Source organism: Diadema antillarum, unplaced genomic scaffold (assembly GCF_040938485.1).
Source record: "Diadema antillarum isolate AM-2024a unplaced genomic scaffold, OU_Dant_1.0 scf00000124, whole genome shotgun sequence".
In the NCBI taxonomy this organism is placed as follows: domain Eukaryota; kingdom Metazoa; phylum Echinodermata; class Echinoidea; order Diadematoida; family Diadematidae; genus Diadema; species Diadema antillarum.
Window position 1 is genome coordinate 557074 of NW_027271013.1, and position 19610 is coordinate 576683.

General features: G+C 40.5%; 1 protein-coding gene across 1 annotated transcript; it reads left to right on the forward strand.

The window, feature by feature from the left end:
- Positions 1–2090: 2090 nt before the first annotated feature.
- LOC139720238 (uncharacterized) lies at positions 2091–6800 on the forward strand. Its single transcript, XM_071631602.1, has 3 exons — positions 2091–3181; positions 3259–3421; positions 5454–6800. Exons 1-3 carry the CDS (start codon positions 2091–2093, stop codon positions 6420–6422), a joined length of 2223 nt encoding a protein of 740 aa, XP_071487703.1. The 3' UTR covers positions 6423–6800.
- Positions 6801–19610: the final 12810 nt, after the last annotated feature.

Below are 19610 nucleotides of genomic sequence, written 5' to 3' on the forward strand. Positions count from 1 at the left end.
TTGATCCGAAACACACACTAATTCCCTATACCTAGAGCAGGGCTCGACACTAACGGTGGCCCGGTGGCCCGGGGCCACCAAAAACGCGCGTCGGGCCACCTAAAATTCAGAAATGAAGATTTAGGTGGCCCAATCGGACCACCAAAAAGTCGGATAATTGCCTTTACTTTTGTAGATGGACAGCGGTCACAATCGGCTCCGTAAGATGCTAAAATAAATGTCAGATGTTTGCTTTTTATTCTGGAAATGAATAACGGTAATATTCGACTCCGTATGATACTAAAATAAGTGTCGGATGTTTGATTTTGCGTTCGGAAATGAATAAGGATAACATTCGGTTCCAGAAGATGCTGAAATAAATGTGGAATGTTAGCTTTGACGTTCGGAAATGAATACTAATAACATTCAACTCCGTACGATGAGAAAATAAATGCCGGATGTTTGCTTTCACGTTGGAAAGTAAATAACAACATTCAGCTCCAGAAGATGCTAAAGTAAGTGTCGAATGATCCCTTTGACGTTCGGATATTAATAAACATGATATTCAACTCCATATAGATAGTAAAATAAATACCGGATGTTCACGTTCAGGTGAATGATAAGAATAATGTGTCATGTTTGCTTTTATGTTCGAATTTATATAGCAACAACATTCAGCTCCGGAAGATGCTAAAATAGATGTCGGATATTGATTTTGCTCTGACGTTCGGAAATGAACAACAATAATATTCAAATCCATATAGATAGTAAAATAAATACCGGATGTTCACGTTCAGGTTTGAAGTAAATAGCAATAACAGATCAGCTGCGGAATATGCTAAAATAAATGTCGAATGATCCCTTGCCCTTTGACGTTCGGAAATGAATAACAATAATATTCAACCCCGAATGATGATTAAATAAATGTCGGATGTTTGCTTTTACTTTCGAAAGTAAGTAGCAATAACATTCGGCAAAGGAAAATGCTAAAATAAATGTCAGATGATTGCTTTTACGTTCGGAAGTGAAGAGCAGTAATATTCTGCTCCATACGATGCTAAAATGAATGTCAGATATTAGCTATTACATTTCGAAATGAATAACAGTAACTTTCAGCTGCGTTTGATGGTAAAATATTTAATGTCTGATGTTTGCCGTGACGTTAAAAAATGAAACACAGTAAAATTCGGCTCCGTACAATGTGAAATTGTCAGATAATTCATTTCACTTTCGGAAGTGGACAGCAGTAACATTCGGCTCCGTACGATATCAAAACAAATGTTGGATGTTTGCTTTTTTAATTTTAGAATGAATAACGGTAATATTCTGCTCCGTACGATGCTAAAATGAATGACAGATTATTGCTTTTACATTTGGAAATGATTAACTGTATCAATCGGCTCAGTTAGATGCTAAAATAAATTGGAGATGTTTGCTTTCACGTTCAGAAATGAATAAGGATAACATTCAGCTCCGTAAGATGCTAAAAAGAATGTCAGTTCTTTGCTTTTACATTTGAAAAAAAATAGTAACATTCGGCTCCGTGCGGTATCAAAATACTAGTAAATGTTGGATAATTGCTTTTACAATCAGAAATGAATAACGGTAACTTCCGGCTCTTTATAATGCCAAAACAGATGTCGGATATTCACAAATGTCTCCAAATGCTCCCACTCTATCGTTTCAAACGTATAAGTTTTGACCACCTAAATAGGCATCAACTTTTATAATAATCTATAAGCCTATTTGCTAAATCTTATAGAACTCAGAATAAAAGATTGAATTTTCTCTTCATTTATTTTAGACATGGGTACATGTATCACTTCATTAATACTTAACATTTCATTTTATTTCGGAAGTCTCGAAAGAGACTACGATGCATAAAGAGTAATAATAGGAGAGCCCGCACGCGCGTCCAGCATATACGTTCGCGTTCGTTCCAGCCGACAGGAGGTTCTCCTGCATAGCTCCGCGGTTTGAAAATTTTCCATAAATTCATCGCCGGAATTTTCCTTCTCGCGAGAATATTTTGCTTCGCCGGTCATCCGGAACCTACTGAGAAGTGTTTTGACGCATCTTTCGAGCCTAAACGTTACGTTGGTTCGATAAATATGAGCTCGAAAGAGCAGCACGATCCATCCTTCGCTTTACGTGCTACACGTGGACAGGAGGTCTGTGCCACGAAGTCAGAGTTACCACCACCAGCGCCTCCCTCCGGCGATGCCGGTACGGCGCACGTACAGAAGAATGTGAGCATCGGAAAGGCTCAAGATTCAGGGAAGAAGACGATGAAGAAAATTCCCAAAAAAGCTCCTCATACGGTATCGAAAGCCCCTTCCGAGGATCGGGCGTCTACCTCCGGGGACGTTAGTTCTCGTCTAGACAAACTTGAAAATCTCCTCGCCGAAGTGGTGAAACACCTTCCCCAATCGCATGATAAAACCACTAGCCGTGCCGCTGTGGTACATACAGGCGCGTCTACATCGAAATCTACAGCGGAGGAATTTTCCCGCTTGCCTACTAACGTCCGCCATTTTGTTGGGGACGATTTTGATACGTCTACGTCTGAAGACGCAGAGCGTGATGGACCGTTCGATTTTGACGAAGGGGTGGAAGAGGTTCCCCCTGCTGCACAGCTACCACAGTTGGCAGCCAAGTATGCTATCCCCCTCGGGATTGGGGAGGCAGTTGACGAGGAAATCGCAAAATCGGTGAACTACTTTATTGGCAACAAACTAGAAGATAAAGCCATCGAGGAAACGGTTGAAAAATACCCCCCACCGAGCAACTGCCCCCACCTCGATACACCTAAAGTGAACGCTCCCATTTGGGAACACTTGCAGTCCGTCACGCGTAATCGTGATTTGAAACTACAGCGAGTGCAGAAATGTCTGACTCGCGGTATTGGGGCTCTTCTTCGCTCTCTCGACGCGCGAGATATCTCCGAGTCTCAGCAAGACGCACTTGCTCTATTGAGTAATGCGCACTTTGAACTGAATTGCGTGCGGAAGGAGCTGATTAAGCCGGACATCAACTCGGAATATTTGCATCTCTGTAAGCCTTCTACACCAGTCACGCAGCTGTTGTTTGGTGATGATCTCACAAGACAGATGAAAGATCTAAAAGAACAACATAAGGCCTCTGCTGGGGTCATGAGGACCCAGCAGAAACATACTTCTCGTCCGAGCGGCTCTTTCCATCCGTACAGACGGCCCTTCAACAGCGGAGCTCGCCGGCAGGCTCGCGATGCGGGCTGGACGGGCTCGCGTAGCGCTGCAGCCTCACGCTTCGTGCATGGAACGGCAAATCGTCCTTTTTTAGACCAGCGCTACCAGGGGAAGTCGCGACCTCCCCCACAGCAACGGCCACAGAGCAGAGCTCATCCACAGGCCAGAAGCAAGACTCCCCACAACAAGTAACCCAACAGCCCGCCTCTGAAGAGGTAGGAGATATAGATTCAACATATTGCTCATTTGACATGTCAGTAACTGACCATGATGCATTTCTACCTTATCTAGAAGAACGGTATTCTAGATCTACTCCTCAATTTACCAGATCTATAGAATCTAGACCTACCACTTCATGTGTAAATGACCATCCAGTTGGAGGTCGACTGAGGCTTCATGCATGTAATTGGGAGAAGTTAACTTCAGATCCCACAGTACTACAAGCTGTGAATGGCTATAAACTTGAATTCAAGCCTGAATGTTTTCCACCTGAAAGGGTTAATCCTTTGGTTCAGTTCAAAGTAAAGAATGAAGATTTGGCCAATATCCAAGCTGAAATTGATTCACTGGCAGCCAAGAATGTTATTGAACCTTGTTCACATGAAGTGGGGGAGTTCATCTCGAACATTTTTACCCGCCCTAAGAAGAATGGCAGCCTTCGGGTCATTCTTGACCTCTCAGAGTTGAACAAAAGCCTAGTCTATCAGCATTTCAAAATGGATTCCATCCATACAGCAACGCAATTTATTACACCAGATTGCTTGCTAGCCTCAGTCGACCTTCAGGATGCTTACTATTCAGCACCAGTTGATCCGCAGGATAGGAAATACCTGCGATTTGTGTGGCAGGGCAAACTTTGGCAATATTGCGCACTGCCAAACGGGCTTAGTACAGCACCGTGTTTGTTCACAAAGCTTCTCAAACCGGTTTTTGCTCATCTGAGAAGAGCACGTCACATGGTAGTGGGATACCTTGATGATACTATCATTATTGGGAAGAGTGAGGCTAGCACTCAAAGAGCAGTCGATGCTACGACTGATCTCCTCGAAGACTTGGGGTTTCTTGTCCATCAGACTAAATCAGTGTTAAAACCCACTAAAGAAATCACCTTTTTGGGATTTGTCCTTAACTCTGTGAACATGACAGTTACTCTTCCTGAATCTAAGAAGGAAGATATCACTGCTGAGTGCACAAGTCTGTTGCATGCCACAGAATCCTCTATCCGAGAAGTGGCTAGAGTAATAGGGAAACTGATTGCTACCTTTCCTGCAGCCCAATATGGGCCCCTCTACTACAAAATCTTGGAAAAAGAGAAGATTTTGGCATTGAAGGCCAATAAAGGTCATTTTGATAGGAAAATGAGCTTGTCTAGTAGAGCCAAACAGGAACTTAAGTGGTGGATTGATCACATACAGTACACCTCTAATCCTATCGACAGACCCAGGCATACAATAGAATTGCGCACTGATGCGAGTGGGTCTGGTTGGGGAGCAACAGACATGTGCACAAACATAGGGGGACGATGGAATGAAGTGGAAAGAGAAAAGGCTGTTAACAATGAGATAAATTATCTAGAAACCCTTGCAGCAGGATTGGCATTGAAGTCCTTTTGCTCTAACCTGAGAAATGTTCATGTTCTCATTAGAATGGATAATACAACTGCAGTCTCATATATCAACAATATGGGGAGCTTCAGATCCCAGGAATGCAACAATTTGGCACATGATATTTGGGAATGGTGTATTGAAAGACAGATTTGGATCACAGCCGCCTACTTGCCAGGACGGCTCAATACCACAGCAGACTTCATGTCAAGGAAGTTTAATGATCGAACAGAGTGGATGCTTAACAAAACCCAATTTACTGAAGTGGTAGAACATTTCGGCCTCCCTGAAATCGATCTTTTCGCTTCCAGACTTAATGCACAGCTATACCCAGGTATATCACTTGGCAGCCTGATCCTTCGGCAGAGAATGTAGATGCATTTACAGTGGATTGGGGTCCATTATGGTTCTATGCTTTCCCTCCCTTCTGCCTTATCCCTAAATGTCTGCAAAAGATAAGGGCAGATAAAGCCACAGGGTTGTTAATAGTACCAAACTGGCCTACACAATCATGGTTCCCAGCACTTCACTACATGCTGACTGAAAAACCACTTGTCCTATGTAGACATGCACAACTTCTTGTTCAACCTGTGTCTTTTATGCCCCACCCCTTACATAAACATTTGGATTTGCTCTGTTGCAGGCTTTCAGCCAACCCTTCAGGTCGCAGGGATTGAGTGCAGGGACCGTCAAGGTCATCGTAGCTTCTTGGAGGAAATCTACACGACAGCAATATCATAGCTTCATCAGCAAATGGAAAGTTTTCTGCACTGCCAACAACATTAACTATCTCCAGACCTCATCGGAATGGGCACTAGAATTTCTTTCAGACTTGTTCCATAAGGGAGCCAGCTACGGTACTATAAACTCTGCTAGAAGTGCACTGGCTTCTTTTCTGACACTCACAGACAGTTCGTTTTCCATAAGCACTCATCCTCTAATAACTAGATTTGTGAAGGGAGTCTTTCACTTACGACCCCCCAGACCACGCTACACGGAGGTGTGGGACGTTAGAACTGTCCTCAACTATCTGAGGAGGAAATCACCTGCAGGTGAATTGGGTTTGAAAGAGCTAACGTTGAAAGTGACAATGTTATTAGCGCTTCTCTCAGCACAGCGGGTGCAGACATTGAATGCTTTGAGAATAGACAAGATGACATTCAAAGACAACTCTGTCAATTTCGTCATTGATGACTTGTTAAAGCACCACAGACCTGGTAATACAGGCCAAGTCGTTAGCCTAAGAGCGTACCCTCCAGACAGACGAGTTTGCATTGTACGATACCTTCGAGAGTATCTGAGAAGGACTCAGATCATTAGGAAGGACCAAAAGTATCTGTTAATAAGTTTTTGTAAACCGTATCACAGGGTTTCTACCCAAACTTTGTCACGATGGATTAAGACAGTTATGACAGAAGCTGGGATTGACACCAGCTTGTTCTCGGCACACTCCACGAGAGCAGCCTCAGCGTCTGCTGCCCAGAGGAAAGATCTGCCTGTACATGAGATTTTGGCACAGGCAGGCTGGAGTAACGAGAAGACATTTCAAACATATTACGCGAAACCCCTCAGGAATGAGAATAGGGGTTTCAGCCATGCAGTATTATCATAAAAGGTAAAGCCATACATTGTACCCCTTGTGGTAATTATGGTCATTGGCACAGTTCTGTGTGGCCAAAAAATGTGACTACCAGCTTCAAAGTCTCCTATTATTACTCTTTATGCATCGTAGTCTCTTTCGAGACTTCCGAAATAAAATAGAAAATTTAAATGAGAACTTACCTGTTTGAAATTTAAATTGTATTTTATGAGGAAGGCGAAGGAAGAGACTACAGTCCCTCCTCTCCCACCCTTCTTCATAATCTCAGGTAGTTCTCAATAGCAGTAGGATGACTGCTGGTATTGGTATTCACATTTTTCGGAGCTACTAATATTGCTGGACGCGCGTGCGGGCTCTCCTATTATTACTCTTTATGCATCGTAGTCTCTTCCTTCGCCTTCCTCATAAAATACAATTTAAATTTCAAACAGGTAAGTTCTCATTTAAATTTTCTATTTTCTATGTTCAGTAGGACCGATTTAGTATTTCTTATGTTTTTCTTGATTTTTTTGTCCGGGCCACCAGATTTTACTTTCGGGCCACCAGAAAATAAAAATTAATGATTTTGGTGGCCCGATCGGGCCACCAAAAATAAAAGTTAGTGTCGAGCCCTGCCTAGAGGTTCGTTAATCCGAAAATCAATCAACCCGCGGACGATGTCCGCAGATCATCGATTAATCTTCGCCATCGCCAAAGGCACGGACATCAGCAAATTTATAATTTCACTGATCTTCAGCATCGTTCGCTGTTTCTTTTTTCACTTTTTTTTTTCACTTGATGTACAAGCGGATATCGTCCCCAGAATTAATGTCATGAACACTCAGATCTCATCCGCTAATCACTAATCACTAGGCAGGTGTCCCTACTAATCATTAATCTATTATCAAAATTCCACATCGCCGCTAGATATCAGGTCATAATTCTTCGACATCGTCAACTGCATATTGATATGATCAATCCATTGGCATCATTCGTTGATTATTAAAAAAAAGTGACTTGATGTTCGCTATTACTTACTAAAGCAACATTTGTCATTAATCAATTCGTATTAATTCAAACCATATACGGATATTGTCCGCTGATCGTTGATAGCTGCGACATAATTATCGTTCTCTGGTCATTGATTTTATCAACCCGCCGACATCATACACCAACTGAACGTTCATCCAGTTCGCGTATTTCGACATTGTCCGTTGAAAATTTTATCAGCCTTCAACATCTTCCATTAGTTAATCACATTGTATCACCCTTTGTCCGTTAATTCATATTTGAAACCTTTCTCGTCGTCCGCTATTCCTCATTTTTATCAATTATACACGGGCATATTATTGTTATTCTCCTATCAAGAATTTATTGGGCAAGCAAACTTTGTAAACATTAGCTAGAGAGAACATGATTATCGCATCAGCGAACCTTACATGCAGTGGCGGATCTAGAGGGGGGCGCAACCGGCGCACGCCCCCTTTAATTTTCGTTAAAAACAAAGGAGATAAAAAGAAAAACCTGCAATGAAACCCGGAAGTGGCACCAGAAATACTAGTCACGCCCCCCCCCCCCTTTACAGAATTCCTGGATCCGCCCCTGACATGGGTACAACGAAAATTACCCCCTCCAAAAAAAACCAAAAAAAAAACCAAACAAACAAATAAACAAAACAAACAAACAAAGAGACAAACAAACATACTAAGATTTAATCTTATATCGTTACTTTAAATATTTCACGTTCCGTCTGTTTCTTTTCTGTATTATGATTATCTCTTGCTTCCAAACTAAGAAATAAACGATGTCAATAAACTATCGATCAAAAATAAACTTATTATCTTAATTGCCTGGAATATATATATATATATATAAAAGTTTGTTTATCCGAGAAAAAAAAAAACCAAACAAACCAAGGTTCGATACTCCGGAACATTTCATTTTTGTATCAACGAACCTTTGGTGGGTACAACGAACATGACCCCCTCTACAAAAAAGAAAAAGAAAAAGAAAAATGATCCGAGGCAAACTTGAGAATCAATCTGAATTACCCGCTTTGACAATCTCCCGTATCATCGTCTGGATTGTCTCTCGCTGCCCAATAAAGAAATGAACGATGTCAAACTAAGAATTAAACTTATTGTCTTGCTTTGAATATCTCTTCTCTCTTTTTTTTTTCCTTTTCTGATCCAATAAAAAAGAACCAAAACAGGCAATGTAACGCGCAACTGCTGAAGAAAGAAAATATATTGAACAACCAAATAACGGAAAACAAATCCTTATATATATATTTTTTTGGGGGGGATTTTCTTTTTAATACTTGGTCGAATGTATGCGCAATGTTCGTGAAACCATTTCCCTTTTTGTCGGCACTCTACGATTTTTATTCCTTCTTTTTTTATGGCACAAAAATCAGGACATTGACACACCCAACAAAACACCCGTCATAACTGAAAAAAAAAAAATGTTGACAAATCGTGAGCAGAGGATCCCCCATCTTTCGATTTCCCTCTCCCTGTCCACGTTCACTCGTACTCGGCTCACCCTACTCTTTCCCCACCATGGCCACGATCACAAAAGTGATAAAAAAAACAACAAAACAAACGCAAACAACTAGCAGCAAATATGACTACACTTATCTTGTTCAGATTATTGAAGCAAAATGTTCACGATGAAGCAGGGAGGTGGCCCTCCCTCGTTCAACAACGACATGAAAAAACAATGAAAAGTAGGCAGAGGGAAACTTGACACCTTATGTGACAGACAAAACCACTGGGCAAAGGAATTTGCGCGCGCGTGTAAAATTTGGGACGGAGTACGTGGGAACAGACGGTTGAGTTTAGCAACTGTAAAGTACGGTACTCAACCAAACCCCTTGGAAAGAATGCAAAATAATAATAATAATAATAATGATAATAATAATAACAATAATAATAATAATAATAATTGTTTTGGATATAAACTCCAAATTTTATTGTCCAAGAATGGAAATTCATTTTGCCCAATTGATCGTGGGCCCGGCAGCCACTGAGCAGCGCCAGATCGACGTTGTTCTAACCTTTTCAACCGTTGAACGGCAAACAAGGCAGCAGCAACTCCCATCTTTTAACGTCTTTTGGTATGACGCGGCCGAGGTTTGAACCCACGACCTCCCGATTGTGAGGGCAGCCGCTCTACTCACTGAGCCAACACAACTCCTATATTGGTACTATTTTTGCCTCCGCCACGAAGTGGTGCCTGAGGCATTATTTGTCTATATTTTGGCATGAAAGGATAATATAAAACAGAATAGCTGTGCACCATGAACAGTGAAGTTCCTCTGATTGCTAGTTTAGTTTATTTTCTGATCAACAGTCGATTAGTTTTCTGCTTGTAAAAGACACGAGGATTCCTCGTCGAACGGAAGCTACTTATACTATATAGTATACGTCGTTCATGTGTTGCATTCAAAATGGCCGCACACAACAGCGCATCTGCACCCAAGTCATGTATGGATTGCATGACCAGTTATACGGAATATCGTGCTTGTGGCAGAGTGATTTTCATTTACAGGTAATGACGGTACTTAGGCCTGCAGGGTAAGGGAAACTTGCCGAAACTATCACAAATTATGTTTACCAACCAAAAGAAAATGAAATTGCTTGAATAAAATGAATGCCAATATCGTTTCAGCAGTTTCGGATGTGCGTTAAATGTATCAGGGATGTCTGTCAGGGAAGTGACCGAGGTGTTTGTCACTTTCAACGTGTTGTCCGTCAAAAAAAAAAAAAAAAAAAAAGCGACTGTGGTGTGCCACAAAAACCACGTGTGGTCAGTCAAAAAATGGCCATGACGCACCCATGTCCACCGGTAGTGGAGTGCATCATTACATTGACAAATGCATTATTTGAAAGAAAGAAAAAAAAAAGGAAAAAAAAAAAACCTTTGAAAACCTGCCAATGGTCTTGGCTTGGGTTTCCGACTTGAGCTAGCTTCGGAAGCTTCTTTCCCTGTTCATTCCCCAGGAATCAGATTGTTTATGACCTGCCGGAATGCAAGCTAGTGCGCGCGGTGTCTGGTCTCAACCAAAGAGGTGGAGAACCTCTTTGATCTCAACTATGCGCCCTCCCCGTTCCCAGGGTGATGCGTGGCTAATCATGGGAGTTTTGTCGTTTCTTTTCTGTGTGTGTGGTTTTTTCTTGTTTTTGTTTTTTGTTTTTTGTCAAAATGTTTATTCACACGCAGTTTAGCTACCTTCTCCTGACGGGTGCTGTTCGTTATTCCGAAGGTTCGCTATTCCGAAGGTCGTTATTCCGAAGGACCGTTTATCCGAAACAGGCAAATTCCCTATACCGAGAGGTTCGTTAATCCGAAAATTTGTGGCGTTATTCCGAAGGTTCGTTTCTCTGAAGATTGGTTAATCCAAAAATGAAATTCCGAACAATGAACCTTCGGAATAACGAATCTTAGGAATAAAGAGCCTTCGGAATAACGAACCTTCGGAATTACAAGCTATAACCCTCCTGACAGCCTGTTTTTGTTAGATTTTGTTTCCTTTAGGTTCTTCAAACAAGGTTTTATTTGAATTTGGGGTGAATTTCCTGCGTGAATATTTGGCAAGATATTTTAACTTGCCGACGATTTAGCCTTCTGATTGAATATCAAACAAAAAGAAGTGATATCGGCAAGTATCAAATCATACCAAACGCTTGAAGATGAGATCCACCCAAAAAGAAAAAGGAAATATGAAAAAGAAACGATAAACCACTACAGAACGTTCAAAAATTATCAAAATCGGTTAATGAATGAGGATATGTTTTTCTTCGTATTTTACATGTGCCAAATATGACGGCGATACATCGCATAATAAAGAAGGTAGAGATCCCAGAACAGGGGTTCTGGAAGGGACCAATATAACTTGGTCTTTATCACTGTTTATAGGATTAATATCAAATATCACAATGATATGGCTAGATTGTTACTTATAAAGTTTGATGTTGAAACACCATTGTGAATCACATCCCATGTACAATATACGACAACCAGGGCCTACAACGCATAAATATCATATAGTGCATTTGCATAAATGTTATACAAGTACAATATATTGTATTGTGTGTGTGTGTGTGTGTGTGTGTGTGTGTTCCGAACGTTCATGATTGTTCTTGCGTTGGCTTTCACGTTATTACGAATTATCATTATTATTATTATTAATATTATTACATTTCTTTTTCAGACTGACTTATCACTTATCACGAGGCAACGTTAGTTAAGACATGTACGCAGTGTTTCTATAGCACAACGAAGTAGTGTTCGTATGATATAAGATGAAAAGAAAGAAAGATATAAGAAAGAGAGAAAGACACATTAAAGAAAGCCACATGATATAAGAAAGAAAGACACATAATATAAGAAAGAAAAAAGACACATATTATCTTATATCTCTCTCACTCGCTCTCATTTCCAACCTCATTTAATGATAAATAATATTGTAAATCGTGAACAAACTAAAATAAACGACCAGTAGGCACTTTTTCTGTCTCAGTTCAGATGTGTACATTTTTAATCTGTAATTCAACGAAGATTGTACATCGGAAGCATTGCAATTAATCAAACATCATTTACAGACATTTTCATTGAAAAAAAAAAGAATACACATGCGATCATGCATACGATGTCACAAAGTCTGAAAAAAAACAACCTTCAGTGGTGGGAGTGGTCGATGCTTTGGTAGGTGAGAGAGTCTTTGGCGTGAAATTACTTCAGTTTCCTTGCGTACATGTCTATCGCGATGCGACACCGCCGTGCGGTGTGTCGAAGTTCACCTTCGGGGATCCCCCACACTGCCGGGACACGCTCGAAAATGAATGCCAGTCGGCCGCTGTCCAGAGCAGCCTTGCCTCGAACTCCAGCGCAGTTTCCATCCCGGAGTTCTTCCCTAGTGAACAGGCGCTTGGCAACTCGAACCGCAAAGTTCGTCACAGAACAGCTGCATGACCGCAGAAACTGCATTTCTCTTTCTGCCACAGCTGCTGGTGGAGTGGTCGATGGTGGTGAAGGTGTTGATGCAGGTGGCGTTGTCGTAGTTGGAGCGGGCGTTGTCGTGGTAGGAGCGGGCGTTGCTGTGGTTGGAGCGGGCGTTGTCGTGGTTGGAGCGGGCGTTGTCGTGGCAGGAGCGGGCGTTGCTGTGGTTGGAGCGGGCGTTGTCGTGGTTGGAGCGGGCGTTGTCGTGGTTGGAGCGGGCGTTGTCGTGGTTGGAGCGGGCGTTGTCATGGTTGGTGCGGGCGTTGTCATGGCTGGTTCTGGCGTTGGTGCAGGTGGCGTTGTCGTGGCTGGTGCGGGCGTTGTTACAGGTGGATTAGCGGCCGTTGATCTAAAGTACTGTTCCATCAGTCTCCGCATCTCCCTCATTTCCTCGATGATGACCCACAGCAAAGCTTCTTGCCCAGATGACGCACTAGGCTGGGGAACCGTTGGCTGCAAAACCGGCGACGGAGGCACCAGCGATGGCGAGGAAGTAAACGACGGCAAAGGCGAGGCAGGAAACGACGGCAAAGGCGAGGCAGGAAACGACGGCAAAGGCGAGACAGGAAACGACGGCAAAGGCGAGGCAGGAGATGACGGCAAAGGCGAGGCAGGTAAAGACGATGGCGATGGTAAAGGGGAGTACGGCATTGAAGAGAGTGATGTGAATGACACATCAGGAAAGTAGGAATCACCCGGTGTTGCTGCAGGGGGTGTCCCTCGTGGCACGACTCTCGCATACACTTGAGCTGCCTGCTTCGCTACAAGTCTCTTAGCCGGTGGCTTCGGGGCTGTGGGCTCGACTGCGTTGTTCTTCTTCGTTGTTTGTGACTTCTTCGCCGCAGGGGTCTTTTTTCTCGTTGTAGCTGCCGCGAGTCTATTGGCCTCGGCGACACGGGCCTCTCGGTCGAAGTTCCGGATTGCACTCGGGTTGTCTGTATGGAGAACACATTAAAGACCACAGTTAAACAGAGCTTACAAACCTGTGGTCAGAAATTCCCCTTACAAGATTGAGAAAGCGGATAGGGGATAAGTGACAGAAGAAACAGATTGAGAGAGAGAAAGAGAGAGAGAGTATTCTTTTGCTTCAAGTGTGTTGGGAACACCACTTGGATAGCCGTATTAGGCCAAGGAAAGAAGGAAGAGAACTTGAAAGATAGAAAGAAATAAGGACACATCAAATACATAATAGTAAGGTAATTAGAAGTCATTGAACATAATAATCATTATAATAACAGAGAGTTCAAGAAACAGATCGAAAGATAGTGAGAGGGGGAGAGTATTCTTTTGCTTCAAGTGTGTTGGGAACACCACTTGGATAGCCGTATTAGGCCAAGGAAAGAAGGAAAAGAACTTGAAAGATAGAAAGAAATAAGGATACATCAAATACATAATAGTAAGGTAATTAGAAGTCATTGAACATAATAATCATTATAATAACAGAGAGTTGAAGAAACAGATCGAAAGATAGTGAGAGGGGGAGAGTATTCTTTTGCTTCAAGTGTGTTGGGAACACCACTTGGATAGCCGTATTAGGCCAAGGAAAGAAGGAAAAGAACTTGAAAGAAATAAGACACATTATATACATGTATAAAAGTAAGGTAATTAGAAGTCATTGAACATAATAATCATTATAATAACAGAGTTGAAGAAACAGATCGAAAGATAGTGAGAGGGGGAGAGTATTCTTTTGCTTCAAGTGTGTTGGGAACACCACTTGGATAGCCGTATAGGCCAAGGAAAGAAGGAAGAGAACTTGAAAGATAGAAAGAAATAAGGACACATCAAATACATAATAGTAAGGTAATTAGAAGTCATTGAACATAATAATCATTGTAATAACAGAGAGTTGAAGAAACAGATCGAAAGAGAGTGAGAGAGAGAGAGAGAGAGAGAGTATTCTTTTGCTTCAAGCGTGTTGGGAACACCACTTGGATAGCCGTATTAGGCCAAGGAAAGAAGGAAGAGAACTTGAAAGATAGAAAGAAATAAGGACACATCAAATACATAATAGTAAGGTAATTAGAAGTCATTGAACATAATAATCATTATAATAACAGAGAGTTGAAGAAACAGATCGAAAGAGAGTGAGAGAGAGAGAGAGAGTATTCTTTTGCTTCAAGTGTGTTTGGAACACCACTTGGATAGCCGTATTAGGCCAAGGAAAGAAGGAAGAGAACTTGACAGGAAGAAAGAACAATACAGGAACAGGAAAACCTGAAGGGTTGTGCAAAGTCAAGAAATCAGCGTACGTGGAAACTCACCACTCTGATACAGCAAAATAGCGGAAAGCTTCTTAGCGCCATATTGCACTCGCACCTTGTCCCCTATCTTCACTGGCGCTTTCGTCAATAGACATTTCCACGGAAGGATGCTTGTTGAAAAGTCTTCTTCAAACGCTACCAGAATCTCTCGGTAAGACGTTTTGGTTCTCGAACGTGGCATGATGATTGATGGAAGAGACGAATATCAGAAGGACGCAGAGTAGACGATTTTCAGGGGTACGCGGAGTAGAATGATAATCCAATTATAATTTTGATCACCTTATATACCTTTTTTGCAAACCTGCCGCACCTGCCTTCAGAATTCGGGATTGGTTAGGGTTCGTGATTGGTTAAAATTGAACAAGTAATCAAGAGATTTGCATAGAAGCAACCAACCAATTACAGAGCCCGACCAATTAACCTTACTAGATACCCTAGTGGTGGCTGACAAACCAAACAAAAACAACACTGAAATCGAACAAGCCGCATAGCATTGTTTAGATTAATCCGCCCACGTGCGGTGATCGCGCCCATTGATCGCTCTTCCCATTGAATGCCCAGCTGGCTTGCATGCGTAGTGACCCAAACTAGGCGGCATGTCTTGTGTACATCAATGAAAGGGACAAAGCGAGGAGAAAATATATATATATATATATATATATATATATATATCCATGTATATGTATATATATATATATATATATATATATTAAGAGAGAGTTCACAATCATGTGAGTGAGTTGTGTGGGAATGACATGCTCACTTGTCCACTTGCTGTATATATATATATATATATATATATATATATAAAGCGACATCACTAATTGTGAGATTGTTATCACTAAGGAAACATCAATATTTTTTTTTTACTTAATCAACCAGAAAGAAAGTATATTCCTGGTGTTAAACAAATTGCTTCACAGATAAAGACAAGCGTACTGTATTGTTCCCATTTCGGTACAGTTTTTCGCTCTCGCGTCTTTGCGTTGATTAGAGTTGGACAGAAAAGGTGCTTTTATTAGGTGTACTGCATGTATTTGTTTCTTTCTAATGACCTGTAAGTTGTCTATTGTTTTATATTTTGCCAAATGAATGAATTAATGAAGGTTATGAACAAAATGAAAAATGAAAATATGGTGAGTTGTGTGGGAATGACATGCTCACTTTTCCATTTGCCGTAAAATGGGCCGAAACTCAAAGGTTCTTGAACGAAAGAAATGTCACTCAATACTAGAAGACCTCAGAAGTGAATAAACGTGACAATGTACCCTCAAATTGCCACGTGATACTCACATGGAAACATAAAGTCAGTATTTTGCCAATTTATGTATATTATGAATTAAACAAAAAAACACTCAAACACACAGTGCACACACACAAAACTGTCATGACCACTGACATCTTTGGGGAAAAAAAGGATAGTAAGGTCGGTTGTAGTAAAAGCAGACAAAAGAGAAAGAGAAAATCCAAAGAAAAAACAATAAGAGTAGCTACAAATCATACAGAAACACCTCGGGAAACATTATTCTACCTTCAGTTGTTTGCACTTAATTGCAACTTATGCTATATACATCTTTGTAAAACAGCCCCTCATATTATGTCCATTCGATTTGTCATGAGCATTGAAAGCGACGAAGCATATTTCTACCATTAAAATCCTCATCCCGTCAAGATCGTTTTACTTTACACAAGGAAAATTTGTGTTATTAAGACATAATATACACGCTGGTTTGCTAAACATACTATAATACGTCACCCATACGTATATTGTGCGACGGTGTTAACCGAACTACGAGGTGAACGTAACAATGTCAAATGTGTATTTGCTTTACTTTATATTTCTTGTATCTTGTTAAATTTTTTGAAGCGCTTTGTGTCTGTTTAGAAAAAGCGCTATATAAATCTGGGTTATTAACTACCAATTGTACTAGATTGTAATGCACTAGAGGAATGTTATAACATGGAATATGCAGATCAACAACAAAATTCATCTTCTCTTTATTATGAACAGCATAGTATTTTTCACTCATTTACAGTTTGCCTTTTTTATCTATCTTTCTCTTAATCTCTTTTTAAGCGTATCTTTACATAATGAACGTAAAATCTCAAGTTGGAGTTCAGCGGTAAAACCAATAGCAATTTTTCTTTCAAACTTTTTTTTCCACCTCGTTCGTTCCATTGTGTGTGTGTGTGCGTTATTTTGTTGTTGTTGTTTTTACGCATACTGTAACCTAATGTAATGATTCTCATCTTGTTCTTTATTTGAAATGAGAACTTACAACAAATGAGAAGCATATTCCAATATATGAATATACATATATGTATATATATATATATATATAAAGATAATGTAGCCCAACTTAAGTAGAATATTTTGCTCTGGTGATTGACGCGCTCACTTATGAAGTGATTGACGCCCCCCCCCCCCCCCCCCCCCTTGCGAGATCATTGTAGCTCACCGACAATGAAACAATACTCTTCATGCTTGTTTAAGTGAACTGCTTTCCGCCCAAGCCAACTATGAACACAGGGTATTCTTTTTCACTCTAAAATAATGAAGGAGCGAACTTTCAGCTCTTATGTAAGTCCTATTATCATCATGAAGTCATGCCGCCTTTTGGTGAGCTGTAATTCAGCTTTGCTGAACTGTTCAATGTCAACTGTTCAATGTCTGCAACACAGAAACCGAACAAGCCGGTAGAGCATTGTTGAGATTAATCCGCCCACGTGCGGTGATCAACGCGCCCATTGATCGCTCTTCCTATTGAATGCCCAGCTGGCTTTGACCCAAACTAGTCGGCGGCATGTTTGTCTACATAATATTATTGAAAAGGGGAAAGCGAGGATGAAGGAGTAGGGGGGGGGGGGGGGGGCTCCTTTTGACACTATGTAAAGCATTATCACCTGATATATATATATATATATATATATATATATATATATATACATATATGTGTGTGTGTTATTGTGAAATTGTTAACACTAAGGAAACATTGATATTCTTTGTTGTTGTTTTTTTTTTGCTTTATCAGCCATAAAGCAAGTATATTCCGAGTGTTAACCGAATTGCTTCACAGTTAAAGACAAGCGTATTGTATTGTCCCCTTGTAGGTATATAGTTTTGTGCTCTCGCGCCTTTGCGTTGATTAGAGTTGGCCAGAAAAGGTAATTTCACCCACTTATTGAACAGGCGACATGTATGTTATGTGCGTGCTTCTCATGTAGACAACGGGTGTAGATCTATGAAGTCTAGTTTTCACGTCCACTATCAGATAAAAAAAAAAACAATAATTTATTTCCATTATCCAGTAGAAACAATGTAGCTATATGCAACTGATAGGTTATTGACAAATTGCCCTAAATCGACGTAAATAAGCACTCAGTGTCTGAGGAGCAGGCACTAATAATTAAAAAAAAAAGATGGCGTACATAATCGAGCAGGATTCGAAAATAGCCTCCTGACCTTCTCTAAGGAAGAATTTCATGAATTTGAATGATTACGCAGTATACCCGTTGCATGCTATATAAGGATTAGAACCAACACTTGCTTGTCGGGCGAAAGTTCGTTGGTCTAGCGGAGATGACGCCTTCATGAGGTCGTCGGTTCAAAACCTGTTCGAGTTTGTACGCCCTTGATTGTTTTTTGCCATGGCTACACTTAAAAGACTGATCAATTCAGTGCTTATTTACGTCGATGTAGGGCAATATATCACTCAGTTGCAATGAGATTATCTCGAGGCAGAAAAAATTAATTTGAATAAAGTCTATGTGAGTAAAAAAACATGAAATCATTATTATTTCGGAATGAATAGACAATAGGAGGTAGTAAACTTTCCCAGCATGCTGTTGTTGGGGTAAGGCTGTTGTGACAGCACACGATTACTTTGTTGCAATAAAGAATATACATTGTATGCACAAACTGACCTAAAGCAGATCCGAACCTGTTGATGTTCTAACAATTTGATTCCTTCACTGAAACTTCATTGTCATGACAAGGTGTCCAATCTGTCAACTTGTTGACGGCATGTTATGTAAAACGTATTATTCTTCCCCGATTTCTTAGAGATAATTATATGTCAATGCCTCTTTCGTTTAGCTTAAAATGAAAAAATATTGGATTATCAGTGTAGTTTCTTTATATTGGTATCCATGATGACGTAATAAAGTGTTGAAGTCTCTTAATCCAGCAATACAGTGATGCTGAAACTTTGAGCAATTTACATTTCAACGTTGCCAGATTTTCGACAAACCTCCACTATAGTATTCTATGATACTGTTTTCACTCAATCAAAGGTTACATTTCGCTTCGGTTTTAAGTGTCCTCTAAAAGAGGAAATCCAGTCCCAATATAAGTTATTCTGAAAAAAATAAAATCTTACGAGTTCTAAAGTAAAAACTTGACTGAAATTTGACGAAAATTAAAGACATTTTGAAGTATTGGTAATTTAGGCAAAATGTACTTGTGCAGTGGGTATGAATATGAAAATGAGAGAGCTAATCATGTCATTCCCTTACAATTTTCTATTCATCGTGTACCAAAAAATAATGAACACAATTTAGCGTTTTTTTCATCGATGTCTGTAACATGATGTAATTCCTGGTTGAATAACTTCAAAATAGTGATCAGTGAGATATACGAGGATTTGAGCCTCGGCCATAATTGCGCTTAAATGAAAACCAGGAAAGTTCAAAATTTTATGTACAAACTATATATGACTATAATTATGGTTAGTCCTTTTTTTCCTTGTTCGAATGCACATAACTACTTAGTAGGTGTCCTGGCATGTATTTGTTTCTTTGTAATGACCTGCAAGTTATACATTGTTTTGTATTTTGCCAAATAAATGAATGAATGGATGAATGAAGGATATACGCAAAATGAAAAATGAAAATATGGTGAGATGTGAAGGAATGACATGCTCACTTTTCCATTTGCCGTAAAATGGGCCAAAAC

What these genes read in the sequence shown, in the direction of transcription:
- LOC139720238 (XM_071631602.1), top strand. Translation starts at nt 2,091, where the DNA reads ATGAGCTCGAAAGAGCAGCACGATCCATCCTTCGCTTTACGTGCTACA. An exon ending in CCGAGCGGCTCTTTCCATCC is followed by an intron (nt 3,182 to 3,258) that starts GTACAGACGGCC and finishes GTAGCGCTGCAG; the next exon opens with CCTCACGCTTCGTGCATGGA. An exon ending in AACAGCCCGCCTCTGAAGAG is followed by an intron (nt 3,422 to 5,453) that starts GTAGGAGATATA and finishes GCTCTGTTGCAG; the next exon opens with GCTTTCAGCCAACCCTTCAG.